Raw genomic sequence first — 27579 nt, forward strand, 5'->3', positions numbered from 1 at the left:
AGAGTCGGATGCTTAACTGAATAAGCCACCCAGGCACCCCAAAATTATTTTTTTAACCTTATAGATTATTCTACAGACATTAAAAAGGGTTATACAATATTGACACAGATAAAGGTCCTCAATATTTCACTGAATAATAATTGAAGAAAAGAGTAGAAAACCCCATGTAGACTATGGTTTTATTTCTAGAAAAGTTTTATGCACACATAACAAGGGGGAAAAGTGTTATTTGTAACTAGAGGTGACTGCAGTAGCTCTTATACTGGCTGAGAATATCACCTGATGGGATGCTTGGTGTGAGAGGAGGGCCAGTCACAAAGGCCACATATTGTATGATTCCATTTATGTGAAATGTCAGAATGGGCAGATCTGCAGAGGCAGAAAGATTAGCGATTGCCAGGGGCTGGTGATTGCCCATGTGTATAAGGATTTTTTATGGGGTGATGAAAATGTTCTGAAATAAAATAGTGATGATGGTTACACAACCTTGTGAATAAAAAACTCACTGAATTGTACACTTTTAAAGACTGAATTTTATAGTATCTGAATAATGTTTCAGTAAAGCAAATTCTGACATAAATGCAAGGAGAAATTGACAGATCCAAAGCAATGATTAGGAAGCCATTGACATGATAAGAGTCTAGCTGCCCAGGAGTCCCTGGGACTCCTGGAGGGGCATTTCCCAAAATGCATGGGAAGAGGAGCTAAAGTTAATTGAGTATCAAAGAGTACTTGGACAAGATGGGGACAGCCAGGGCTGACACAGGGCTTCCATGCACACAGATGGGTACTCACTTCTGCCATAGCTCCTGGCACTCTCCCATTGCTCTCTATGTTCAAGCCCCAAGAGCCTCTTGGATTAGAGGTTATTCCATTTAATGGGCTTTAGTGGAGCCAAAGGACAGTTTGGGGGACGATGGTCATAACCTCCACCAGCCCCCCTCCCACTCCTAGTAATCCCACAATCCAAGTAAAAACAATGTGCAATTACTGGAGGACAAACCCTTCAGCCCCCACCTTCAACTAGACCAACTTCCCCAAAACCCAATTCAAAATCACATAAACAACAAGGGGTCTTGTTTTCCTTGCATAACAAGAAGTCCCGGGTAGGGCAGTACAGAATTGTTTATCCAAAAGCTAGAGGACATCATTGAGAACCCAGATTCTTGCTTTTTTTGGCTCAACCACTGTCAGAGGTTGGTCTCATCCTCAGGGGTGCAAGATGGCTGCAGCAGTTCCAGATATCACATCCTCACCATTGGTGTCCAGAGGCAAAACAGAGTTTGTCTGATCCTTTCCAGAAGCCCTCCTGCAGACTGTTTTTCCCTTCCTCAGAGTCACAACTGGACTGCATGCCCTCTCCCACCCCCAACCACTGGCAAAGGGATGAGGACCACTGTGATCTGCTTAGACTCATTAGAATTTATCTGAGTAAAGTAGTAAGTTAATGGCTGGAGGGGTAGACACCAGAACAAAATCTGGTTTCTATAGGGTTGGAGGAAGGGGAACTGGCTGCCAGCCATGGTGGCCACTTGGAATTCCTCCTCCAGAGGCTTTCCCTTTACCTAACATGCTCTTTCCCAATCTCTCCAGGTTAATATCACCTTTATACTCACATCAACCTGTCACCTCCTCCAGGAAGCCCTCCCTGTCCTCACTGGCTAGGTCAAAGTACCAGCACCTTCTTCACAGCTCTGGCCACAGTTGCAGCTCAATAATCACATATGTCATTCTTTGATGAAAGTCCGTCCCCTAGAGACAGATCTACCCCTTATCCCCAGGACCCAGTCAAAGCCTGGCACACAGTAGGTACTCGATAAACGGTTATTAGTTAGCAAATGCATAAGTGTGTTACAAGAGGCAGATGTGAATTCTGGAAGATGATATCAAGAGCTTTCTCTGGGTGGTGAGATTTTTTTATTAAAATATAACACACGGCAGAGTGCTCACACCTTAGCCGTAGCTCGATGACTATATGCATGTTTAAGCAGCTGGGGGTGGGTGACATGCAGTAATTTTATTTTCCTCTCTGCCCTTTCATGGGAGGTTTAAATCTTTTTCAATCTTACAAGGGGCTGAGTCATTTCTACAAAAACAAAGCCTTTATTATTATTATTATTATTATTTTAAACAAAGAAAATGTCATTTTCAACAATTGGAGATGTGGAAGGAACCCATGGGGTGCTAAGAATTTCTTCCTTCCCTTGTTTTGTTTTCCCTTCCTCCCCAATCCCCCAGCAGGAGCACCCTCCTGGAGTTTTAGAAAACCTCCTCCTTCCTCCAGGGAGTAGGTAGGACAGTGTTACAAAGGACCAAAAGGTTGTGCTGGGGTCAGGATTAAAATGAGGCAAAAAGGTAAATTTTCATGACAAAAATGATATAGGTGTTTGTGTCTTACATTTCTTTTTCTCCAAAAGCAGGAATTTGGGGGATTTGAAACATTTGGCTCTTTTAATAAAGAACTGGAATTTACTCTTAAAGATACACCCATGTTAATCATTTGTATTTGATGAAGTGTTCATTGGTTCATTTGTTCATTCACTCATTCCTTCACCGGGGTCTGCCTCCGTGCCTGGCCCGCCCTAAGTGTGGGGAACACAATGCTCGATCAGATCTGGTGCCTGTCCCCAGGGAGACAGACAATCATCACAACAACTACTTCAGAGTATGATGGGTGCACTAATGATTGCTCCCGGGGCATGACGTAGAGCAGAGGCTATCATCCCAGGGAAGGGGCATTTGAAATGGGTTTTGAAGAATTCATAGAAGTTTGCCAGGCAGAGAAGGGGTGGAAAGGCATTTCAGGCAGAGAGAACAGTTGAGCCAAAGCACGGAGGCTAAGACAGCATAGCACATTGAGTGCGGTGGTCAAGGGCACGGACAGAGCCGGAATGCCTGGATTTGCATCCTGCCTTATCCACCTCTTAGCTGTACCATCTTGAGCAAGCTTTTTTCACTCTCTCTGTGCCTCAGTTTCTTCATCTATTAAACATAGCTAATGACAGCACCTACCCCATAGAAGTCATGAGGACTAATCCAGATAAATCACCAAAGAGCTTACTCCTTTTTTCAAAAATATTTTTATTTATTTTCTTGAGAGAGTGCTTGCGAGCATGAAGGGGGGAGGGACAAAGGAAGAGTGAGAAGCCAATTCCCTGCTTAGCAGGGAGTCTGAAGCAGGGCTGATCACAGGGGCCCAATCCCAGGACCCTGAGACCACGACCAAGCCAAAGGCAGACACTTAACCGACTGCACTACCCAGGCGCCCCTGGAGATAGGGCCTTTAAAGAAGTAATTAAGGTAAAATGAGGTCATTAGAATGGACCCTAATCCAGTTTGACGGGTGTCCCCGTAAGAAGAGACTAGGATAAGACAAGCACACAGGGAGGACCACATGAGGGCACAGGGAGAAGGCAGCTGTCCACAAGCTAAGGAGAGAGGCCTCAGAAGGAACCAACCCTACGACACTGTTATCTGCGACTTCCAGTCTCCAGAACTGTGAGAAAAGCGATTTCTGTTGTTCAAGCCACCCAGTCTGTGGTACTTCGTCATGACTGCTCGACCCGACTAACAGAGTCCAACGGGGCACTGGAGGGACTTGGGGTTGACCAGATATGGGAGCTAAGGGACAGAGAGGACAATCCGTGGATTTCATAGCAGTAGGAGGTGCTGTCACTGAGATGGGACAGGGGTGAGGGCAAAGAGGGTGAATTCTGTTTCAGGCTGGTGGGACACGGCCATGAAATGAAATGTGCTGAGGAGGAAATGCAGGCCCTAGCCCCAGCCTCCACCCACTCCCATCTCTGCATCTCAGGCTCGTAGTGTCTTGGCCCCAGGCCTGCAAAGGCTCTACCAGCCACACAGTGGTGACAGATGCTGTCACACCCAGCCCTAGTGCAGCCTGGGTGGGGTGCTGCCAGCTGGGCTTTGCCTCAATGTGAAGAAGTGGAAGGAAGGGTGGGCCAGCTAAGCCACAGGCCTCAGAGATAGGGCCAAGGGTGCCCATCCTTCCAGGAAAACAGTCTGGTCACCAGGATACAGCTCGTATGTCTTATGTCACCTTGGATATGTCACCTTGCAGCTGGCCTAGCCCAAGTCACAATTTACTTGGGCACATTGGGCTTTTACTCCTACTGATGGTAAGAGTGCCTACTCCCCGGCTGTCATGTGTCTCCCCGGCTCAGAGCGGTGAGGTGCCTTGTCCAGCTGGTTGCACGGGTCTGTGTCACACTGGAGTCCGCGCTCTTCAGAGCTCTGAGAGTCAGCTTGGTTCCAGGTTTCCCTCAAAATGGACTTGGGCCATCTAGATCAGACTTCCACAGTCACTTCTAGAGAGGTCATCTCTGAACATGTATTCCTAGATTTTATGGTTAAGAAATCTGTTTTGTTTTGTTTTGGTTTTGTTTTGAAGGAGGTTTCAAGGCTCATCTGCTAAAAATATTTAATGTAAGAACTTGGAAGGCTTTGGAGGCCGGAAACCATAATTACCGCAAAGTGCTCGGGTGGCACAACTGCTTGCCAATTCCTGGGCCATCTGGGGAGCCCAGGCCCTGCCCCAGCACAGCCCTTGGGGATCCCCCCCACCCCCTCAGGGGTCCTGGCCAAAGCCACTTCCTGTGGACTAGGTCCAAGCTCAGCCCGCCTGGAAGGTGGCCGGCTTCCCAGCTGTGGTTTTTGCCTTGATGTGCTGGGAGCTGTCCCACGGTCTGAGGCCTGGTTTTGGCTAATGCCTTGCCTCCCAGGGGAGGGCTAGGGGCAAACTGGGGCTTGCATGAGGTGGGTCCTGGGTTCAAATCCCACCTCTACCTCCTAGTGGTCCATGAGATGCTTCCTAGCTATGTGGCCTTGGGCAATTCATTGTTTCCACCTCTCACATAGGGAGGTAAAGAGTACTGACCTCACAGGCTTATGGAGGGCATTAAATGACCCGATGTGTATCAAGTGCTTGGAACAGTGTCTGACACAGACTAAAGGCCCAGCAAATGTGGGATACTACTGTTACTGTGCTTTTGAGTAGGGTCCCTTCAGCTCCCTGAGCCTCAGTTTCCCCATGTAAAATGGGAGTGATATGGGCCCCTACTTCAGGGCACTGATAAACCAATTAGATGAGATGATGCAAGGAAAACATTTAGCACAGTACCTGGCAACTAGTGGATGTTCAACAAGTTACTAGCAATTATTTTTATTATCCCAAAGCCCTTCTGGGAAGCTCACCCTCTGGAAAAACTGCCCAGGAGCTTAAAGGATTGAATTAGCGAGAAGAGAGGCAAAGCCACGCATCACAATTTCTAGAGAAAGGCTGCCGGCAGCCCTGAGGCCCAGTAAGCCCCTTGGTGAGCGGCACACGTCCGGCCCAGGGATGTGGAACGCGAGGGGCTGGAAAGCAGCATATGCTGATGCTGAGGCTGGTAGCTGAGGGAGGGGGATTCTGGGAACAGAAGCGGCTGGGAGGATGTCAGCTGTGAGGCAGAATGCCAAGGCCAAGGGTGGGGCGGGGTGTGGCAGCCTGGAATCTGAGCCTGTGGGTGGGATGAGGGGCACAATTCCAATCTGGCCGGGAGCTCAGGCAAGTTCCTGCCCCTGTGAGCAGCACTTTGCTCATCTGTTAAGCGGGGCCAAGGATGCATTGGATGACTCAAGGAACTATGTGCGCTCCCTGCCAGGTGCATGGTAGGTGCTCAGTCACAGGGCTGTTGCTACCTCCTGGAGGCCTAAACTGGTGACAGATCCTCCTGACAGTACGTGGGGCAGAGCACAGGAAGAGGGTGCAGGGCTGCTGAGCCTGGCCTTCGAGCATCTTGGCTTCCCTCCTCAGCAACTTCTGCAGGCTGAGCAGGCCTGGGCAGTTTCCCTGGCATCCTAAATGGGGAAGCAGAGTTCCCAGCCTAAAGGTGGGCCTGGTGATGCCAGTGGGCACTGGAGAGGGACCCTGTGGGTGAGGCTGCCCTTCCAGGTACTTTCTGTATCCCCACCCCCATGCTCTGCAAACTACTTCTTCCTGAGACTCACTGTGGGCCCTTCCTCCATCCAGCTGGTATCAGGATCATCACACATTCCTCCCCAGGCTCCAGACTCCAGGTTTGCTGCGCTGGAGTTCAGCCTCACTTCTCCTGGAGCACTGGGACCATGACCTCCAGCTGCAGGAGCCCTGATGTGAGGTGATAAAAAGCCTATATGATGCAACGAAGTGAATGACGTAGGCATCGCGACCTAGCATTAGGCTACTACTGACCTGACTATAGGTCAGAAGGAGAATCATCTGCTCCCAGACCACAGTTGACATGGGTGACTGAAACTGTGGAAAGCAAAACCTCAGATAAAGGATCTATTGCATAACAAAAATCTAGGACCTTGCAGCCCGTGCTTGCGGAAGGCACAGCCATTACAAGGGCAAGGAAACATTTGCAAAAAGTGACCACACTGGGCCATAAAGCAAGGAATTGCAATCATTCTGAGCATGGCATGACCACATGCATTCAACCTAGAAATAAAGAGACCCCCCGGGACGTGGGGGAGGGCAGCCACCTAGGCACCCCATCAGTCTTGGTCCTGGTAACAATGGGATGTGTGGCTATCTTGCCTGGTTGTTCTTGAGGTGTTTTTCAAAACCAGCATTCATTGAGCATCTCCTGTGTGCCAGGTCTGTGCTCTCTCTCGTGACTTCCCACCAGAATGTGGCAGGTCCCGTTATCATCCCCACTCTATAGAGGACAAAGTGGAGGGTTGGAGAGTTCAAGAGACTTGCCCAAAGCAAGTATAAAGCAGCTCAGGGCTGTAAGATTCCATTTTAATGTGAGGCTGGTACAACTGATAACCCCATTTTTCAGATGAGGAAACAGAGGCTATGGCACAAGACCAATAAATGGTAAATTTGAACTAGGGATTTGAAGCCAGGTCTAGAGATAGGTATTAAGTCTTTACAGGGTGGGAAACTGTGGCTGAGGGCTGCTGGGACTTGCTTGGGAATGCATAGCTGGGGGTGGCAGGAGGCTGAGATTCAAGCCTGAGCTTCTAGAAAGGGAAACAAGTCTGAGAGGAAATGACCACAAATGCCTCCTACCCCCACCCAGACAGGAAGGAAAGGACAATGCCCCAGACAGACTAAAGGAGAGGGCTTCTCACCCACCCCCCCCCGGCCCCAGACACAGGGGCCCGAAGGCTGACAGGCGTCCATTATCGTGAGGTCTCAGGGCTGGGGCAGCTGAGCAAACAGCAGTCCCCTGGCAACGACACAAAATGGGCATTGAGGAAGATCGGGGCCTGGGGGAGGGGTGGGGTTGCTGTGACCAGTCCCTAAGTGGAGGAGGGAGGGGCTGCCTGCACGGCATCCCAGCCATCAACCCTCTCCATCTGTGGATGAGAAAGCTAAGACACTGGCCTGGGATCACAGAGCTGGTCAGTTCCATTCCCATCACTCTGGAGCGGGGTGGAGGGCTCGGTGTTGCCCTGTGGGGGCCAGGGCACTGTTCCAGGCATGAAGAGTTGAGCCCAGGAAGCCACAAGTTGCCTCTAGTTAATCCTCGAGCCCCAGCTCCAGGTGGCTCAGAGCAGCCCTAGCCCAAGGAACTCAAGGTCCCACAGCAAGTGGAGGCTGCTGGACTCTCCTTGCCCTGCTGGCTCCTGCTTTCTGGCAGGAGCTCTGCTTCCCACCCTACCCTTATCTCCCATCCCCCACCTACCAGCTGTCTCCTTGGAGGACAGCACAAGGCTGGTCAGATTGCCACAGGGCACATGGGTGCCAGGTGTGGCTGAGACAGCTGGGAGGGCAGGTGGGCAGAGGGGCTGTAGCTGCCAGAGGCTCCAGCTGGGATCGGACACCACAGCAGCTGCTCCACACCTGCTCTGGGCTGCCCAAGGGGGCCCGGCATTCCGTGGCTGCCAGCCCCCGGGGTCTGCATCCTGACTGCCACTGAAGCTGGCTGGTGACCCTGGTTTTGAGTCTCTTCCTCTGCCAGGCCCTCGATATCCCCATCTGCAAACGTATTTGCCTGGTGTGAAAATGTAATATAATGTGCATAACATGGCACCTGCCGGCACGGTGATGGTTGGGTTATTATGATTATGATTGCCTCCTGGTGGCCTGAGAAGAAAAGGTCAGGAGGCCAGAGAACCTCTGCACAAAGGCCTGGTGGGTTACTTGACCTCTGGAGTTCAGTTCTTCCTCTCCAGCAGCCAGCCTAGCTTCCCAAAGCCCACATTGGGCCACCCCCTTGTCCCTGCTGAATACCATTCCCCATTCCCCATTGCTCACCCTGAACTTGTGGCAGCACAGCCCATAAATGTTGTGAAATTAGAGTCATTCTGGCTGGAGCAGGGCCAGGGGCCCAGAATTTCACACCTGGGTCTCCTCTTCCCAACCTTTCATTTACCCCATCAAGGAATTCCAAGGTTCCTTCTTTCTTTTTCCTTTTTTTTTTTTTTTTTTAAAAAGTAGGCCCCACGCCCAGTGTAGAGCCCAACGTAGGGCTTGAACTCACAACCCTGAGATCAAGACCTGAACTGAGATCAAGAGCGGGAAGTTTAACTGACTGAGCCACCCAGGTGCACCCCCCTAACAGGTTCCTTCTTGCACCCTCTGGGTTCCATGACATTTACTCTGAGAACCACTGCCTAGGGGATGTGAGCCAACACCCTTATCCTGGCATTTAAGGCCTCCATTTCTTGCACCTTTTTTCAGCTTCTTATTCTTGCTTCCCATAGATGTTCCCCCAGGTGGCCCACACCCCATTTCTGCCTTCCAGATCTTTTCTCCCTGTTTTGTATCTGACAGATACCTCCTTAATTCCAGAAGCCTAGAAGCCCATAGTCTCCTCCCAGATGACCTCTCTGACTGCACAAAGATAGCCCAGTCTTCCTCCCTAACCTCTCTCAGGCCTTCCAGAGCTCAAGTGGCAGGAGCACAGGGGTTGAGGGGCAGGATTTGGCAAGAGCAGGAGAGAGGGATCTAAGTGGAGGAAGGCAAAGGAGGTGGAGGACAGAAACAAAGAAAAAATGAAAAAAGGGGGAAGGAAGCAGAGAGAGGCTGGTGTGAGGTCTGGCGCATGCCCATCCCCTCTTTCTTCCCCACTTTGTCCTGAAGCCAAGCCCCTTGCTCCCAGCTCCAGTGGGATTCCAGGAGCTCCATTCAGGGCCCAAGGTGTGTCAGCAGCCCAGGGACGAAGGGACAGACAGGGGATAGGAGTCACCACCCATTCTGGGGCTCTTGTCCCTTAGTTCTCTGGGTCAAGTGTCAGGCCACGGCTGGTCCAGGTCCCACCTGGGGCCACACTGGGAGGACTCAATGAGGTAGGACAGGGTTTAGTCCAACTCTGTGAGCAGAGCTGTGGCCATGCCTGTCTTTCCGATGCTGTTGAGTCAGCCAGGGTAGGTGCCACTGGTTTCATCTCTCAGGGCTCTGCTGCCAGATGATCTGCCCTCCTAGGTACTTTCTAGGGTAGGGTCAAGTTCCCCCAAAACACCAGGAGGTGAGGGTAGGGCCACCAGATGCCAACCTTGGTCTGATACCTTCACAGATGCCCCAGAGCCTGGGCCAGACCTCACCCTTCTCCCCAATTCTTCTCCCACAGAGCCAGGATGGATGCAGGGAAACCAAGGAGCTAGACATCAGCTTCATTTGGGACCTCTTTATATAGGATTCAGGGAAGGCTGAAGCCAGCTGGGGTAGGGATGGGCAATCAGGAGACTTGAGCAAGTGTTCGAAGGCCTCACCATTTATTTGGTTCCAACCAAACAAATAATGCATACATTTTCTCAGGTCATTCATGCAAGCATCTGGTGGATCAATATCTGCTGAGCACCTGCTTTATGTCCCGCCCATACTAGCCTCCTCCGGAGGTCCCCCCGAGCTGGCCCAGGCACCGTAGAGAGAGCAGTGGGGGCCAGAGGAAACAGTTCACAGGGCCTCTGAGTTCAGCCACTTTGGGCTTCAGTTCTGGTTCTGTTTCCTTGCCTTGGGGCAAATTGAACCTCAGTTTCCCCATCTGTGAAATGGGGGTGAAGCTTCCTGCCAGGTGGGGTCATTGTGAAAAAAATCACAGGAAATAAGGTATATGAAAGGAAAACCAAAGCTGTACTGATCGGAGAGACAGTAGCTACTGATTCATTCATTCATGCGTCTCATCACTCAGAAAGCGTTTTCAAGACCTCCTCTGGGCCTGGGCTGAGCACAGTCGGGGTGGCACGGCTGGAAGGACAGTTTAGGACTCTGGCCTGGCCTCCATTCTGGCTCTACCACCCACCAATCATGCTGGCTGGGGGGAAGTTACGTCCCCACTCAGACCTTAGTGTCCTCATCTGCAAAAAAATAAGATGGTACTCAGTTGTCTGTATCATCTGAGATCAATCACCCTAGGCAGGCCCTTAAGAGCCGTGAGTTTCACCCCCTCTCCTGCCCTGATTTTTGTTGGCCTGCAGCTAATTTCTTCTGGATGCATCTAGAAAGCAGTAGGTGGGGCTTGACTCCAGGCTGTAAGCTGGGGAGACAGATGGAGTGGCTGAGGCCTGAAGGGGCACGAGTTCTTGGTAACCACTGAGAAACCAGCACCGAGCACCTATTAGGCACAAGGCCCCAGGCCAGGCTCTGTTTACTTTGTCTCATTTAACGAGGCAACCCTTTCCTTCCCAGAGCCCCATGGACCAAGCGTCACTGTTTCCACTTTACAGAGGGAAGACAGGGTTCAAAGGCGAAGTCAGTAGAAGGATGTCCACACCCCCAACTGTTCATAGCTGCCTCCTTTAAGGAGTGAAGCTGGAGGTATGGGGGAGTGAATGGACACTTGCGTCTTTTCTTTTTTAGCCTTCTCTCTCTATATATATTGTAGGCAGTGTGTAATTTAAAACGTCTTTTAAATTAAAAACATCGGTCTGTGTGCTAGGGGTAAAGCTGTGTAGAAATGTAGTGCCCAGAAGAGACACAGAGAAGTCAGACCGAGGTTCCCTCCCCGAGGCCTGGACCCATGCTTTCCATCTGCACAACCCCAGGGGCATGGGGGGCCAAGTGCTGTCTGAAATTGTACGAGAGGCCCGCACAGATCTCGCCTGAAGAGTAATAGCTACCACACTGGGCGCTTGGGAAAACGGGCAACTGCCCTTCTGTCCTTAGACTGCTCTTTAACATTGTTGTGCCCAGGATGTTTTAAGAATTTAAAAAATCAGGAACACCTGGGTGGCTCAGTCATTAAGCATCTGCCTTCTGCTTGGGTCGTGATCCCAGAGTCCTGGGATCGAGTCCCGCATCAGGCTCCTTGCTTGGAGGGGAGCCCGCTTCTCCCGCTGCGTTCCGCTCCCTTTGCTTGTGCGTGCTCGCTCAGACAAATGGGTAAATAAAATCTTAAAAAAAAAAAAAGAATTTAAAAAATGAAATAAATGGAATACCATAAAAGTCCTCTCTGGCTAGGCTGAGGCCCTGTCTCCACAAGTTGGATGAGCCTGTCACAGAGGCCCTGCCCAGACACCCACCCCCGCCCCCCTCATTCCATCCTAATCTGGGCCTGGCACGAGAAGTGTGTTCATGACCTTCCTGGTGCTTGTCCCAGGGCCTCAGAGATTTCTTCTTCTCTGTAAGAGTTACTGGAACGTGGGATTGGCCCAAGAGCCCTGTGGATAAGCGTCCCTGAACCTGAGAGCTTGGAACACTGGCTGGGGGCCCCGGCCCACGCTCGGGAGAGTGGGTGGTGGTCAAGCCCCCTGAGCTTCTCAGGTTCCCTCTAGCATCCGGGTCACTCTGCTACCCAAACAGAAAAACAGTCTTAGAAAAAAACATGCTAAAAATATAGTAAGGTAAATAAATACAACCAAGTTTCTAGGTCTAGCAAATCGTACGCCAGGAAAGCCAGAACAGAAGGTTTAACTCCGGTATCACAAAGAACCGCCAGCGGCCAGGAGCCAGGACAGAAGAAAGCCCCTGCAGTCCCACTTTTCTAGAAAGAGTGAGTCCAGCAATCATGGACTCATTAGCTCAACACAGACTGCCAAGCAGTCTGGACAGATTATCCAGCAGCGATCTGAAAAGTGCTCAGAAAAGGACGCAGTGACTAGAAATGCCAAGGAGGCTCCCTGGGAATGAAACCGCTATGTTCTTGCCGCTCTCCTTGACCAACAGAGCAACCGCGCCCTTTCCAGATACACCCCCAGAGTTTCCGGAAGACCTGGGAGTTTATCTTCCTATCTTTTGGGCTACCCCATGGATTCACGATATAATACTTTAACAACACAGCTGGCCAACACAGAGCACTTACTATGTGCCAGACGCTGTTTCAAGCACTTTGCATGTATTAAAACTCAATCCTCAAAACAAGTGTAGGAGGTGGGTATTAATCATTATCCCAATTGCAGACATGAGGAAAAGGAAGCACAGAACAGTTAGGTAACTTCCGAGGTCACAGAGGAAGGATGATGGAGCCAGATTTGTGCACACTCATCTTGCTCCTCTTGCTCATCTTGCTCCTGACCCCACAGCAGGTATTGAGCCTGGAGATCCCTGATACACTAGCAGAGGAAGGTGGAGCTGGGGGTAAAAGCCTGGATCCTACCAGGAGTGCCAATCAAGGTGCCCCGCTCCCCAGCATGCACGTGACCCATACTGGACCAATTATATGCTCTCCAAGGATCCTGCAGCATCTGGGCCACTGGCTTAACTGCCCTGCTTCCTGTCTTTCCCTGGCGTGTCAGTGTTGCGGTCTTTCTCATCTTTGACTCCCCCCAGCGCCTTTCCATATGGTCTCTTTTGGCCATGGATGGTTTCTGTTGTTTGCAACCAGAGAGCCCGGCTTGAGGTAGGAGCTCGTTGCTCTCCTCCTTACCCAAATCTGCTCCTAGGGAGTGCGCCCTCCTTCACCACCCAGTTAGTTCATGATTCATGGGCGTGGTTGGGTATGGATGAGTGCAAAAACAAAACAAAACAAAAAAACCAAACAGAATCGGAGGTCTCTAGTGGTAGGCCACAGGGCTCTGTCTATATCCTTTCCCACTGATCATCATTTTCACAGTTGAATTTAGGACACGGAAGACCTCGTAAAATTCTCAGCTGCCGCAGTGGCGGAATCAATGTTTCGTGCAATGGAAGTCAGACGTACAATGCTTTCAAGACTAGATGGCTGGTTGGGATCCAAGAAGATGACATTTAACTAGCATAACGTAACGTTTTGCGTGTTTCCGATGAATCCATTGTGCAAGTACCATACAGGGAGGGAGAATTGGCTGGGCAGTAGTTCGTGGGAAAAAAGCTCTCACTGCAAATTCATTGAGTCACTAGAATAATGCAGCTGTTGAAAAGACAAATGCCTCCAGTAATGCAGCTGCATTGCTAGAGTTTGAGTGTCTAGAAAACTGGAAATGACAGTACCTTTCAACTTGGCACTTGTCGGTCCATACAGAGAGCATGTTTCCAGGTCTGGTCTCCACACTTGGGTAGGAGGGACAATGACAAGTACAGTGCATTCCAATAAAGGTGGCCCAGGTATTGATCCCAGTTGGGAAGCTAGGATCCCTATGTGCAAGTAACTGCAGGGAAAGTCCAGAGAAGAAGCCCCCAAGACACAATAGTAGGGGACCAGCTGTGAAAATCACAGAGACGTTTTAGCCAAAGCCCTTTGGGAGGCAAGTCAACCAAAACCAAAACAATACACAACAACAACAAAACCACAATGGAGCTCACTCGGCAAAAACAGCACTTCAAGGAAATAGGTGCAGTTTAGGATGGCAGTTTAGGACTGGAGCTGGGAGCCGGAAACCTGGCAGGAACCAGGGCCATCTGACTTTCCACCTTCCCTCTAATGGCTTTCAATACAAAACAGCCCTCTCTGTTTCCTGGGGCACTGTGGGAAAGCGCATCCCAACCCTGGCATTGGGTGATGCACTAAACTGCTCAGGACTGGGGGTGGTGGGGACAAGGAACAAAGGAGGGGGTGAGGAAGCCAGAAGCGGGGGGGGGGGCAAGGGCCAGATAGGCAGGGTGGAGTATTAAAGAATAATCCAACAAATACCTGGATGCCCACGGCCCAGCTTTGAGCCAGAATATCACCAGGAGCGAGTACTGTTCCAGACCGCCTGCGCCCCCTCCTTCTCCTCATAGTTAACCATTCTGGTGATTTGGGAGTTTGTCATTCCTTGCTTTTCTTGAAGTTTCAGTACCTATGGACGTACGCCTGAGTAATGGAGCGCTGCCTTTGGCAGGTCTTGATTTTTATTTAATGGGGTCGTGTCTAGAGCATCTTCAGCCCCGCTGCTTTTTGCCAAGCATGTGTGTGAGACGTTGGCATGTTTCTGCGCAGAGCTACATTTTGCTCATTTCCCTGGCCGGGGAGCTGCCATTGTTTGATTATGCAATCATTAATTTCTACAGTTTTTGACTGTTTGGGTTGTTTGCAGCCCTTTGGAGCTAGCTGGCTGTGTCCCCGGAGTGGAACTGCAGGGCTGCAGGCTGGGCCTGTCTCCCACTCTGTTAGACAGTACAAGGCAGATTCTGACTCATCCAGGACTTTCCAATAATAGGAGTTTCTTATGATGGGATAGGCTGTCCTGAGGGGTAGTGAGGTCCCATTCACAGGGGTGGGGGGTGTGTCTTGGGGGCTGACAGGGGCCCATACCCCAACTTTCCCAAGCTATATTGAAAGAGTGTCTGGTGCAAGGAATGAGCCAAGGCCTTGAGGGTTATCGACACAGGTTTGAATCTCAGCTTAACTACTTTCTAGCTGTGTGACCGTGAGCAAGTAATTTCCCTCTCTGAATTTCCAGTTTCCTCTTTAGAGTGGCTGTGTACTCATGGCAGTTTGAGAGGGAACCAAGGGGCCTAGGAAGACAGGCATTTTGAGAAAAAGAAGAGAGGCAAGGCTGGTCCCAGGACTGTGGGTCACCTTCAAGGGTTGAAGTGAGAGTAGGAAAGGCCAGCAAAAAAACCCTCCCCAGACAATCTGGGCTGGGGAGGAGAGATTGTGGCAGGCTCCCTGAGAAGGAAGAGAGTCAAGGGGTGGCAAACATCCCCCGAGAACCTTTTTGGAGAGGCTAGAATCGGGGTCCCCTAATCCCATGGGCAGAACCTGGGCCAGTGAAATACTTCTGCTGCCATGGTGACTGTGATCCACCACTCTCGCCCTCCCTTCCCCCACCATGGGCCACACCCTGCTGCCGGTGCAGCCTCTGCCCAAACCCTCAGCCCCGCTGGGCATGGAGTCAGACTGCCCCCGCGCACTAGGTTCTCACTATATTGTGAGGTATCCCCGGGTTTCGGGCTGCTTGGGTGAGCTTGGCAAAGGGCATTCAGAGCTTCGTGTCTGGATTTTAGGCTTGTGGCTCTCACAGCCTCCCCCACTTCTTTCAGTGTTTACTGCATACCAGGAGCCCTTGACGGCACCATCTCACTAATTCCTTATAAGACAAACACTGTGAGCATGCTCATTTTACAGTTGAGGAAACAAGGCACTGAGTGATCAGGTGACTTGTCCACTACGCAGAGCTGGTAGTTGGCAGAACTCGGGTTTAATCCAGACCTGTGGCTCAAATGCCTCATTTCTGGGGCAGGAGCTCTGACTTAGTCTGGGGGATGGGCAAGGGAAGGTGCCCAGGGGAAGTGGTATTTGAGCTAGATCCCAAGTTAAGCATCAGGCCAGAGGACGGGGAACCCTGTGTGCACAGGACCCAGTTGGGAGTGAAGCTGGAGGGATGGGAAAAAGGGCCCTTGTAGTTGAGTTCAAGGACAAGGTGGGGGTGGGAGGGCAGGGCACAGGGATAGGATGTGGCAGGAGAGCTGGGCATGCTTTGGCTTTTAGAATTCTGGCGGGTAGTTCCAGCCACAAAATCCAGTGTCAAGCAAAAAGGTTTTAATCCTGGGGGTGTCTAGCTGGCTCAGTCAATGGAGCATGTGATTCTTGATCTTGGGGTGGTGAATAGTTCAAGCCCCACGTTGGGCATTGAGCTTACTTTAAAAAAAGGGGCAGTGGGGAGCCTGGGTGGTTCAGTCAGTTAAGTGTCTGCCTTCGGCTCAGATCATGACCCCAGGATCCTGGGTTCAACCATTAAGGTGCGGGGAGTTTGCTCTTCCCTCTCCCTCTGCCCCTCCTCCCTGCTTATGCTCTCGTGCTCTCTCTCTCTCTCTGTCAAATAAATAATTTTTTTTTTAAGAGAGAGCATGCAAGCAGGGGGAAGGGCAGGCAGAGGGAGAGGGAGAGAGAATCTTAAATAGGCTCCATGCTCAGTGTGGAGCCGGACATGCAGCTCAATCTCACGACTCTGAGATCATGACCTGAGCTGAAATCAAACACTTAACTGACTGAGCCACCCAGGTGCCCCTCCCCCCAAAAAGATTTTAACCCAGCTCCACCTCTACCAGCTGAGTAGTCCCTGGGCCTGGTGGACAAGGTCTCTTCACAGAACACTGGGAGTGATGGGCTGGGCTAGGTTAGGCAGTTCTGAGCCCTCCAGGTAGAGCAGGAACAACCAGCTGGCTGGGGAAATGCCAGATGGGGCTGGACTTCGGGTGGGTGCCTGTGCAGATGGAGGAGGAGATGGCCTGGGGAGCCAGACAGCTATGGGGAGCTGTGTATGGACTCACATCTGGGGATGAGATGGTGGCCTTATAGGCCCAACTCAGATGGGTCTTTGAGGAGCCAACTCAGTGACCTGGGCCCTTTTGGCGTTAGGATGGGGGTGGGGCCGCCTCAAAGCCACCATTGTCACCCCCTCTCCTGCCAGGCTGTCTGGGACCTAAAATAGAGCAAAAGCACAGTGGATCTCGTGCGAAGAATCTGGCAAAGAGGTCTGGGGGGGAGGGGTGTGAGTCATGGCTGGGAACCCTTGAGTTTGAAGCTCCCAAAGCCCAACTGCCCCACCCCTTGCCACCAGGGAGCCTGGAATCCAGTGGACAGTGGGAGGGAGGGTGTCTCTGTTCCACCCCTGTCCCATTGTGGGGAAGGGACTGGGTCCTTGCCCCAGCTCCCTCACAGAGATGCTGGATGACTGGGCCAAATCTGCCCCGTCAGGGCCTCAGTTTCCCAGATGTACCCGGAGTTGAGGGCCCTTGAATTCATGGCAGATGGTCCTAATACAGGCCCACAGAGTCAGACTAACATGGGCTAAAGGCCCAGTTCCTTTCCTATTGCCTGAGTGACCTTGGGCAGGTCCCCCCACCGTGTGGGGCTTCCGTTCCCTCATCTGTAAAATGAACATTGAAACCAAGTCCTGTTCTTGTCTGGTTTCAGCTTCTACTATCCAACGGGGAACTTGACAGCTCCTGGGACCTCCTCCCACCACCTCCACATCCTCCACATTCTCAGCTGCCAGGATGTTAACAAGTGACCCCACTTTCTAATGCCCTGTGCTTTACACACACTACCCTTGCTCCCCCACATTCTGCAAGGCAGAGCTGGCTCTCAGGTCCAGCTCCCTCCATGGGAGCTGTTCAACCTCAGTACTAGGCACTCAGTACTGGGCACTCCAGGAGGAGAGCGGTCTTGGCACCAGGGTGGCTCTCCTGGGCACCCACCATGTGCCAGGCCTTGCCCTTGGCTCAAGCCTGAAGTCCCAGGGGAAGGGACGAACCACCCCATTGTGCACTAGGGGAAACTGGCTCCTTTCAAAGCGCTCTGGGAGCCCTCCGCAAACTGCTCGCCACTGTGCGCGGGTTTGGGCAGGCGCGGTGTGTGGGGCTGGCGTGCCCTCTAGCGGCCACTGTGCGCGTCGTCTGGCCCGGCGGTGGGAGCTGCACAAGGTCCGGCTCGCAGCGGCCGGACGGATCAGTCCCTAATTCGGCCCGCCGCAGCCCCACCTCCCAGAAGCTGAGAACCATCTCTCCCAACCTGTCCTCTCGGCTTCCCAGCGACCCCACGGCGGCTGCGCGCCCCGCCCCGATTGCCATGGAGACCGCTTGTACACAACTTCCTCCATCCCTTCTACCCTTTCCCAAGTGCGGGCGGCGGACCGGACCAGCGGCCGGGCGGCCTGGGGCCCATGAACAGCGGGGCCCCAGGGACGCTGGCCGTGGGGAGAGTGAAATTCTTCGGCCGGCACCACGGGGAGGTGAGTCCAGTCGGGCTCTGCCGACTCTAGGCTCCTGGCTTTGGGTCTAGAGTGGTTCCTGAGTCAGCCTGGTGTTCTCTGACCCCCAGCTCCAGAATGGGCTACAGATTCTAAGCTCTGGTTCTAGAGGGCTCAAACTCCTGGCTGACTCTAGTTGTTCTTTTGACCTTGGCTTTGAAGTGAACTCGGGGCTTAGAGTAGATCCTGAACTCCTAGTTCTGGGCTTCAGCTCTAGAATGGGCTCTTGGCTCTGGGGTTCCAGGCTCTGCTTCTAGAGAAGGCTCCAGCCTCTACCTTCAGTGAGGGCTCTGACCTTCAGGCTCAGGTTTCACAGGATTCCAGAGAGAGCTCCAAGTTCTTGCCTCAGACTGCAAGAGCGGTTCCTGAATTCTGGGCTCTGGTTGTAGAGTGAGGCCTTAAGTCCAAGCTCCCACCCCGGGTTCCTGGGGCAGTGTTTAGGGCTGGTCCTGGAGTCTGGGGTCAGGGAGCCCAGGATGGTGCTACTTTTGTGCTTTCCTTCCAGGTCAACTCCTCCGCCTTCTCTCCGGATGGCAGGAGGCTGCTCACAGCCTCTGAGGATGGCTGTGTGTATGGCTGGGAGACCCAGAGCGGGCGCCTGCTGTGGAGGCTGAGTGGCCACGCAGGTGGGGCTCCTCGGGCTGCATGTGGACGCAGAGGCCGGTGGTTCTGTCTGGCATTCTACAGAGCCTATCACAGTGACCTCTGACATCTGAGCTGGGCATCCAGACAAGACAGCCTGGGCAGGGCTGGAGCAGAAGGGCAAGGACACAGGACCTGGGCCCTGGGGCCTTTGACTCCGACAGACCTGGACTCAGATCCTACTACTGGTTTTTTGTTTTTAATTTTTTAAGTAATCTCTACACCCAACATGGGGCTCAAACTCATGACCCTGAGATCAAGAATCCCTCTACTGATTGAGCCAGCCAGGGGCCCCAATCCTACCAGTTTTAAAAAAAATTGTTTAAAAATACACATATTTACCATCTTAACCATTTTTATTTTATTTATTTATTTATTTATTTATTTATTTATTTGACAGAGATAGAGACAGCCAGTGAGGGAGGGAACACAAGCAGGGGGAGTGGGAGAGGAAGAAGCAGGCTCATAGCAGAGGAGCCTGATGTGGGGCTCGATCCCATAACGCCAGGATCACGCCCTGAGCCGAAGGCAGACGCTTAACCTCTGTGCCACCCAGGCGCCCCAACCATCTTAACCATTTTTAAATGCACAGTTCAGTAGTGTTAAGTATGTTCATTATGCAACTTGTCTCCAGAACTCTTCATCTTGCAAAATGGAAACCCCACACCCATTAAACTCCCCATTCCTCCCTTCACCCATTCTTTCTGTCTCAATGAATTTACTCTAAGTACCTTTTGTAAATGGAATCATACAGTATTCCTTTTTGTGACTTGCTTATTTCACTTAGCATAATATCCCTTAAGGTTCTTCTATGTTTAACCACTTTTTTGACTGTGATCGTAAGTCGTGTCACCTGAGCCTCTATTTCCTTCTCTTTAGAATAGGGATAGTTGTTACCCTATGGGATGAGATAATGCAAGCAAAGTGCCTAGCACCCAGTAAGGACTCAGTAGATATAACTACTATAATCGAGACAAGAAAAAAAATCTGGTAATTACTGGGCAGATTGACTAATGCTATTAATACAGAAGTCCAGCGCTGGGACTCTGAACCCAGGGTGGGCTCTCAAAAAGTTTCTGGGAGGCGCCTGCATTCGCTTTTGGTATTGATTTTACAAATGGGCAAATTATGGTTGGGTGTTTTAGACCAAGCCACGGAAGCTTGACTTGCCAGGTGGCTGGAGGGTGAGAGGGTTAGAACGGTTAGAAGGGAAGGTAGGTTAGATAAGGCTGGAGAGATTAGCAGGGGCCGGCCAGCAAGGGCCAAAAGTGGAGGGCAGCACCCCTGTTCCCTGACCATGGCTGCTTACCCAGGCCCCGTGAAGTTCTGCCGCTTCTCCCCTGATGGCCGCCTTTTTGCCACCACCTCCTGTGACTGTACCATCCGTCTGTGGGATGTAGCAGAAACTAAGTGTCTGCATGTCCTAAAGGGTGAGTAAGTGGGATGGGACAGGAACCAAGCAGCCAGGCCTGGGTTCCTTTATAGACCTTGCGGTGTCCCGTTCCAGCTTGTTCCCTCTCCAATCCGGTATCTGCAGGTCACCAGCGGAGTGTGGAGACAGTCAGCTTCAGCCCTGACTCCAAGCAGCTGGCATCGGGTGGCTGGGACAAGCGGGTGAAGCTCTGGGAGGTACAGGTGCGTGGAAGGGTGGCCAGAGCGGGACCTGCGACTGGGAGACACACCCCACCCCCAACAGTGGCCCCAGAAAGGTCGTTCCATCTTCCTCACTGCCCACAGCTGGCAATCCATCTGCCCATGAGGTTCACCCGGCATGGACTGTCTTCCTCTCCTGTCAAGGCCCAGGTAGTCTCCCCAGACCCAGTGTCATCACATTACCCAGGCAGCCCGCAAGGAGGGCCTGATTTGACCCATCTGAGGCCTAGAACCTGGCAGCACGAGACCTCTGGGCTGCCCTCCAAAGCTCAAGGCTCTCTCCCGCAGTCCGGCCAGATGCTGCGCCACTTGGGAGACCACCGAGACTCCATCCAGAGCAGTGACTTCGCACCCGGCTCAGACTCCCTGGTGAGCCACACCACCTCTGCCTGGCCCTACTTCAAGGAACCTGGAGCCCACCCCCACTTTCCCACTTGGGGCTGAGCCATGGTTAGAATTCTAGACCTTGACTGGGTGACTCTGCTCTTCTGAGCCTGTCCCCTCATCTGTAAGATGGGAAATGCAGCAGGATTCAGAATGCCTGCTTTCTCAGAGTCTGGCCAGCTAGGAACCACAATGGTGGGCATGGGCTGGCTGGTTCATGCTCATGGCAGACGTCTGCAGGCCACTGGCTCCTGGGACTCCACTATCTGCATCTGGGACCTGCGGATGGGGACCCCAGTGATCTTCCACCAAGAACTGGAGGGCCACAGTGGCAACATCAGCTGCCTGTGCTACTCGGCATCGGGCCTCCTGGTGAGCTGGGTTGCCCTGGATTCCAGGTTGGCCCCCTGCTGGCTCTAGACCCAAGGGTTTAGAGCTGTCTGCTGTCCAGGCTTCTGGCTCTTGGGATAAGACCATCCACATCTGGAAGCCCTCTACCAGAAGCCTGCTTGTTCAGCTCAAGGGCCATGTTACCTGGGTGAAGAGCATAGCTTTCTCCCCTGATGCGTCACAGCTGGCCAGCGCTGGCTACTCCCATATGGTAAGCCCACCTGCCCAGGCCCATCCTCCTGGCAACATCTAACCCAACATCTCCCTTTAGCAGAGCCCTCAGCAGTCTAGAGATGTTCACATCCTATTTGCCCTAAATAGGAGGGTGCCAAGGGCAGAACTCAGGTGCCAACCACTTCTGTACCTAGTGCCTGGCACTAAGGTCTGTGCTGGCCCAGATGCTAGTGGCACTGACTTTTAATTTTTATTTTTTAAAGATTTTGAGAGCTTGCAAACATGAAAACACAAGCTAATGGGAAGGGAAGAGGGAGCAGACTCCACACTGAACAGGGAGCCCAATGTTGGGCTCAATCCCAGGACCCCGAGATCATGACCTGAGCCAAGGGCAGATGCTTAACGCTCCGAGCCACCCAGGCACCCCCTTTGTTTGAAAGCATGCATGGGAGCAGGGAGGGGGGAAAAGGCAGAAGAGAGAGAATCTCAAGCAGACTCCCTACTCAGCTCAATGCCAGCCTCAAACTCATGACCCTGAGACCATGACCGGAGCCAATACCAAGAATCAGACTTAACCGACTGTACCACTGCCTGGCACTGACATTCTTAAGACTCATCACAGGGGCGCCTGGGTGGCACAGCAGTTAAGCGTCTGCCTTCGGCTCAGGGCGTGATCCTGGCGTTATGGGATCGAGCCCCACGTCAGGCTCCTCTGCTATGAGACTGCTTCTTCCTCTCCCACTCCCCTTGCTTGTGTTCCCTCTCTCACTGGCTGTCTCCATCTCTGTCAAATAAATAAATAAAATCTTAAAAAAAAAAAAGAGACGACTCATCATAGCTTCAGGGTAAAGAAATTGCACTGCACTGAATTTTTGCATATTATGCTGAGCATGTTAAATGTACCTCACAGACAACAAAACCCAGGCCAAGAGGTTAAGAGGTTGGCTAGAACTCATGCCAAAGTGATTTCAAGGATGCCAGACTTGTGGGGTGAGGTCTCCCCACCCTTCTGCTTGTTTTTATTTCCAGGTGAAAGTCTGGGACTGCAATACAGGAAAATGCATTGAGACCCTGAAGGTAAGGCCTGTGGGTGTAGCACCCAAGGGTGTAGTAAAAGGCCTGCCAGGGGAGGCTGGGGGCAGCAGGACATGCATCCCCAGAGCCTAGTGAAATGCTTTTGGCAGGGAGTCCTGGATGTGGCCCATGCCTGCGCCTTCACCCCAGACGGGAAACTCTTAGTGTCTGGAGCTGCTGACCAGGCAAGACGTGAAGTCCACCGCTCTATCAAACCTCCCAGAGCCTCTCGGATATAACATCACCACAAATGGCTCTTGATCTCTCCCTGCCCGGAGCGCATGCGCCCTGGCAGAATGAACTCATTAAAGGACAGTAAGGGCAGTTCCACATCACAACCCCCAAACCAACCACAACAGAGCACCCACAAGATCCCCGTGGCCAGGAATGTCACAACCCCACGCCAGGGCTGCCAGCTGCTGCAAGGAAGCCGCTCACACCCATCAGACCCCTGGTAACCACAGCCAGGGCACAGCAGCCCACCTCTCCAGCACAGTTAGTCGAAACGCCCGCAAACACAAAGCACCACCAGCCAGTTTGTCTGTGTTTTATTGACGTCGGTGCTCAGGCTTTGACCGCGTATTTCCGCAGCGGGTACAGCCGCTCCTTCCGCTGCTGCTTCTTGGTCTTCAGGTTCTCCTCGTGCTTGTTCAGCCGGCGGCGCATGGCACGTGTTTTCTTGGGACGCAAATCCAGGGGCTTGTACTTCTTACCCTGGGTGATGGGAGAGCAGGGGAGTCTGAGCACCAGGGGTTAGGAGCTACTGTGGCAGCAGATGCTGGAACTAAGCTGCTGGGGGGTCTGCGGAAGATGCTGAAGTGACTGAAGGAGGCCACTGGGGTGCGGAGGTTACTCTGTACACCTGAGTGTGAGGAGGCATAGTACACCCAAACCAGCAGGGGACTGAGGCCCTTTGCTGAGCGCTGTCCTAGTGATGAATCAGATCTGGCCCCTGCTCAAGGAGCTCCGAGCCTGATGGGAAAGACTGAACAGCTAACAAGTGGCCCATTGCTGGGAAGGAGGAAAGAGATTAAGAAGGTTTCACCTAATGACTGGTAATAGCCTAGAAAGCAAGCAACTTGAGTGAAAACCAGTGCCACGGGGAGAAAACAGCATGCACAAAAGCCCCGCAGGATGGCAGTTCAGGTGCTTTCTGGAAACTGCCAATAGCTCAGAGTGGGAGGCACAGGATAGGGGTGAGGCAAATGGGTAACAGCCTCAGGGCAGAGAGCTGCAGAGACCAGCTGCGCAGAGGAGGGAAAGCTCTAAGGTGGGGGTCTGGAAGCATGAGTCTGTCCACCCACATCCCTGATATCGGCAGCACAAGTCAAGGCCTCATCCATTTCAGGTTTACTAAACCCTCAGAGCTCTGCTGTCCACCAGACGAGGCACTAGCCACACATGCGGTCTACATTAAAAACCTAGGCCTTCAGCCACCACAGCCACATGTGGCCAGAGGTTGGTTACCAGACGGCGCAGACAGAGAGCTTTACGAGCACTGCAGAGTCTATCGGGCAGCACTACCACAGGGCAGAGGCCTCACCTACGGCCCTGACTGAGTGGTGCCTGGCAGGGGCTACACTCACTAGAAGACAATTCTTCCAGGCAGTCACCTCTGCATGATCACCCCAGAGCCTGATCAAAGAATTTCAAGCCCAATTCTCAGAAAGACGTTCCCACACACAAATGTATACACATCCAGGGGAGGGAGCACCCCCCACCCAACAGTACATGCTAGTATCCCCCAGGCAGCCAGCCCACGACCACGATGGCTTTTTTGACAGGTCAAAGCTTCCAAGTATTCAAACACTAACTTGGATGTTGATGTGAAGCTATTTTGCAGATGTACTCAAAGCCCCTAATCCACTGACTTTAAGAGAGATTATCCTGGGTAATCTGAGCAGGCTTGATCTGATCAGCTCAAAGGCCTTTAATGCAGGGCAGAGGCTCTCCCCAAGAAATCCCACCTGAGGATAGCAGCTTCAACCTGTGTCATCTGGGTTCCAGCTTGCCCATGAACTTCTTCCTGACAGCCAGGCCTACTGATTTTGGACTTGCTTAATAGCTAGCCCCCACAATCACATAGGCCAATTCTTTGTAATAAATCAGATGGATGTATACATACATATAAAGTCTCCTACTGGTTCTGCTTCACTGCTTAAGCCCTGATTAACACCGATTTTAAGGACAAGACCAGGGGCATCTGGGTGGCTCAGTCGTTAAGCGTCTGCCTTCGCTCAGGTACTGGGATCGAGCCCCCCATCAGGCTCCCTACTCTGAGAGCCTGCTTCTCCCTCTCCCTCTGCCTGCTGCTCCCCTGCTATGCTGTCAAATAAATAAATTAAATCTTAAAAAAAAAAAAAAAAGACAAGACCAGAAAATGGTTTAAAAATCCTAGGCTGAGGGGCCAGACACCTGTGGAAATCTCCCAGGAGCACTCAATCCGCCTTTCTCCAAGACATGGTTTGGAAAGTAGACCCAATCACTCAATTATCTGTAGGTGACTCTGGGCAACTTAACCTCTCTACAACTTGAGGTCCCCATCTGAAAAATGAGCGTCTCAGGTGCTTCAAAGTGATGGAGATAGTGCTGGTAAGACAACTAACACATTTAAAGTTAATCCTCACAGACTGCCCAAACTCACTCAGGTGAGGACGAATTAAAAACCCAAGGCTCCAGCCAGACTCCCATCACACTGCTGATTTCCTGCCAACTGCAACCCTGAGGAAATGCAGTCTGCGTGCCATGCTGGTGGCAAGATGGTGGGTTAAGAAGCAAACCCACCTACAAGTTGGGAAGGCTCTGGAACGCCCAGTTCCACGGCCCCCAGCAGAAGCTCTTTATACTACCCTTCTGGCCAAGGGAGGGCTAGAACTTTGCTCCCTGCAGCTAAGCATTCTAACTCCCCCAGCCCAGACTCACCTTGTAGAATTTCCTGAGGTTCTCCTTCTGCGTCTGGTTAATGACTGTGAGAACACGGGCGATCGATTTGCGAACGACTCGGCTACAAAACAGAAAGACATCAGTGAAGGTGGTGCAGACATACAATGCTGCCCCCCCCGAAGGCATCTTATATTCAGGACTTGACCCAGATGTCATACGGCAGGGGTATCCCCCACCAGCTCATCCATATTCACCCAAGAGGTACCTAACCCAGTCCAGAAGGAAGGTGTTTGGGAGATACAGCCCGAAGACTCTAGGAGGTGGGCATCTCATGAGCAGGGACAGGGAAGGGCTTCTGAGAAGCTGTCAAGTATTCACCGAGCAGAAGTGGAGGGCAGATCAGGAAAGATCTTCCATCCCGAGCCAAATATCCTCAGAGGTATGAAAACCTAAGCAATGCCTAACCTGAATGAGCTGACTGTGGGAAATCATGCCACAAACTGGGTGACCAGATTAAGGAGTCAGAGGAGGGGCCGCTTGGAAGGGAGGAAGGGGGGGAAGGAAGGAAAGGAAGGAAGGGAGGGAAGGGAGGGGAGGGAGGGGACGGAAGGAAAGGAAAGAAAGGCAGGCGATGGGGGGAAAGGATGAACACAGGAACAGGCTGGGAATAAGTGATCTGTAGTCACGTTGAATAGGAGGCATGGGGGGGGCTGACGGACGGCCACTAGGTAGATCACTGGTAAACACAGTCTCGAGGATTCAGAATGCAACTTGTGTTCCCCAACTCATCCAACCCCCCTCCAAGCACCAGAGGTCCATTGTTAGGGGCCCATTATATAGAAGAAAACAAAACAGAACAAAAATTCTGGGTGCTGAGTCAGCACACCCACTAGGTAGGATGTGGCAAAATAGGAATGTGTGCCCAGTTCAACGGACTCCAAACCCACGTCCCTTTCCCAAGTCCTGATGCTTGATGCATGTAAATCAATAAGGTAACTACAACTCAAGTGAGGGGTGGGCGCAGGGTACCCACCTACCAAGTGAGGGAGGGTGAGATAAAAAAAAAAAAGTCAAGTGCTAGTGCGAGGTGGTTAAAACAAACAAACAAACAAACAAAAAACTGGTCCAGTCAGACTTTTCAAGGCAGCGTGAAAAAGGGTCTTTGAAGGACAAGCCTTTCTTTCTCCCATCAGAGAAGCCGAGCAAAGATACTCCAAGCAAAAGGCCAAATGGTCCAAGGCACACAACAGGAAAATCACACAGCGGGTGTCCCGTCAGGACCGGCATGGCATTCCAACCCACGGGTCCGTTACAGGATCACTTAATCCACCGCTTCCTTTAGCCAGCTTCGAAAACCCACAAATGCTTCCGATGCACATGTGTCCCCCACACGAGAGAACCGGCCGCCCTCACTCACATCTTGGAGAGCTTGGAGGCCGCGCCGCCTGTCACTTTGGCGACGCGCAGCTGGGACAGCTCCACCTTCAGGTCTTCCAGCTGTTTGAGCAGCTCCTCCTTCTTCTTACCGCGAAGGTCTCGAGCCTTAATCTTGGCCTGAGCGCAAATACAGGTGTGGGTCAAACACCCGGCAGGGCCGCCTCCGCCGCCTCCCCCCCCCCCCACGNGGCCATCCTCCCCTCCACCTGCGGCGCGACCAGCCCCAGGAGGGCGCGCTGGGGGCCCGGCTTCCCTCGCCTAGGCCGTGCCCTGGGCAGGGTAACCGAGGCCCCGGCGGGCTCGCCCTCGCCCAGGTCGGCCACGAGGCTGAGCCGCTACCCCCATTCCGCAAACGGGAAGACGGAGGCGCCAGCAGCGCGGGCTCAGCTCTCCGGGCCCAAGCCAGCAGGGGAGAGGGCGGGAGACCGGCTGTGGCGGCGCGAGGCCACTCCGCACGCCGTCTTACAGGCCCGGCTGGCAGATGGGACCCCAGCGCTCACCTCGAGCTCCCCACCCCAGGCCCCGAGCCCCACAGCGCGCGGATGGCACCCGATTCCATCGCCCTCACCATGGCCGCACAATTCGCCGCTGCTGCCGCCGCCGGAAAGAGACCGAGGGAAAGAGGAAGGGGGCGGGGCTGACCTCCACAACTACTGCCGGGTGGCGTCGGGCGCAGCCAACGGCCCCGCAGCGAGGGAGCTCTAGCTCCGCCCCTGACTCCTCCACCCCTCTCCTCGCCTCGGGGAGCGCCGTGGTCCCGCGTCTAGCTCTGCCGGGAGGAGCCCCGCAGCTGCGATTGCTCTGGTCCGCCTCACCTCCTGAGCAGAGCATTTGGGGAAACCGAGGCCTGGAGTGACCGGCAGCTTACCGGAGATGGCACAGTGAGGACTCGAATTCGTCCATTCATTTACTCGT

The 27579-nt window shown here is 52.6% G+C and overlaps 2 protein-coding genes across 2 annotated transcripts; one reads left to right on the top strand and one right to left on the bottom strand.

Annotated features, from left to right (window-relative positions):
* Positions 1-17881: 17881 nt before the first annotated feature.
* WDR38 (WD repeat domain 38) lies at positions 17882-22583 on the top strand. Its single transcript, XM_034663730.1, has 9 exons — positions 17882-18009; positions 18533-18653; positions 19983-20099; positions 20177-20304; positions 20611-20691; positions 20947-21078; positions 21158-21307; positions 22300-22347; positions 22455-22583. The coding sequence occupies exons 1-9, from the start codon at positions 17941-17943 to the stop codon at positions 22581-22583; spliced, it is 975 nt and encodes a 324-aa protein (XP_034519621.1). The 5' UTR covers positions 17882-17940.
* Positions 22584-22876: 293 nt separating this feature from the next.
* Positions 22877-27363, bottom strand: RPL35 (ribosomal protein L35). Its single transcript, XM_011221113.3, has 4 exons — positions 27233-27363; positions 26645-26781; positions 25267-25348; positions 22877-23058 (listed from the first exon to the last, which is right to left on the bottom strand). Exons 1-4 carry the CDS (start codon positions 27233-27235, stop codon positions 22909-22911), a joined length of 372 nt encoding a protein of 123 aa, XP_011219415.2. The 5' UTR covers positions 27236-27363; the 3' UTR covers positions 22877-22908.
* Positions 27364-27579: the final 216 nt, after the last annotated feature.

This window comes from Ailuropoda melanoleuca, chromosome 7 (genome assembly GCF_002007445.2).
Source record: "Ailuropoda melanoleuca isolate Jingjing chromosome 7, ASM200744v2, whole genome shotgun sequence".
NCBI classification, from domain to species: domain Eukaryota; kingdom Metazoa; phylum Chordata; class Mammalia; order Carnivora; family Ursidae; genus Ailuropoda; species Ailuropoda melanoleuca.

What these genes read in the sequence shown, in the direction of transcription:
- WDR38 (XM_034663730.1), top strand. Translation starts at nt 17,941, where the DNA reads ATGAACAGCGGGGCCCCAGGGACGCTGGCCGTGGGGAGAGTGAAATTC. An exon ending in GTGTCTGCATGTCCTAAAGG is followed by an intron (nt 20,100 to 20,176) that starts GTGAGTAAGTGG and finishes GTCCCGTTCCAG; the next exon opens with CTTGTTCCCTCTCCAATCCG. An exon ending in ACTCGGCATCGGGCCTCCTG is followed by an intron (nt 21,079 to 21,157) that starts GTGAGCTGGGTT and finishes TCTGCTGTCCAG; the next exon opens with GCTTCTGGCTCTTGGGATAA.
- RPL35 (XM_011221113.3), bottom strand. An exon ending in GCCTCCAAGCTCTCCAAGAT is followed by an intron (nt 25,349 to 26,644) that starts GTGAGTGAGGGC and finishes TCTGTTTTGTAG; the next exon opens with CCGAGTCGTTCGCAAATCGA. An exon ending in ACCTCAGGAAATTCTACAAG is followed by an intron (nt 23,059 to 25,266) that starts GTGAGTCTGGGC and finishes CCCATCACCCAG; the next exon opens with GGTAAGAAGTACAAGCCCCT.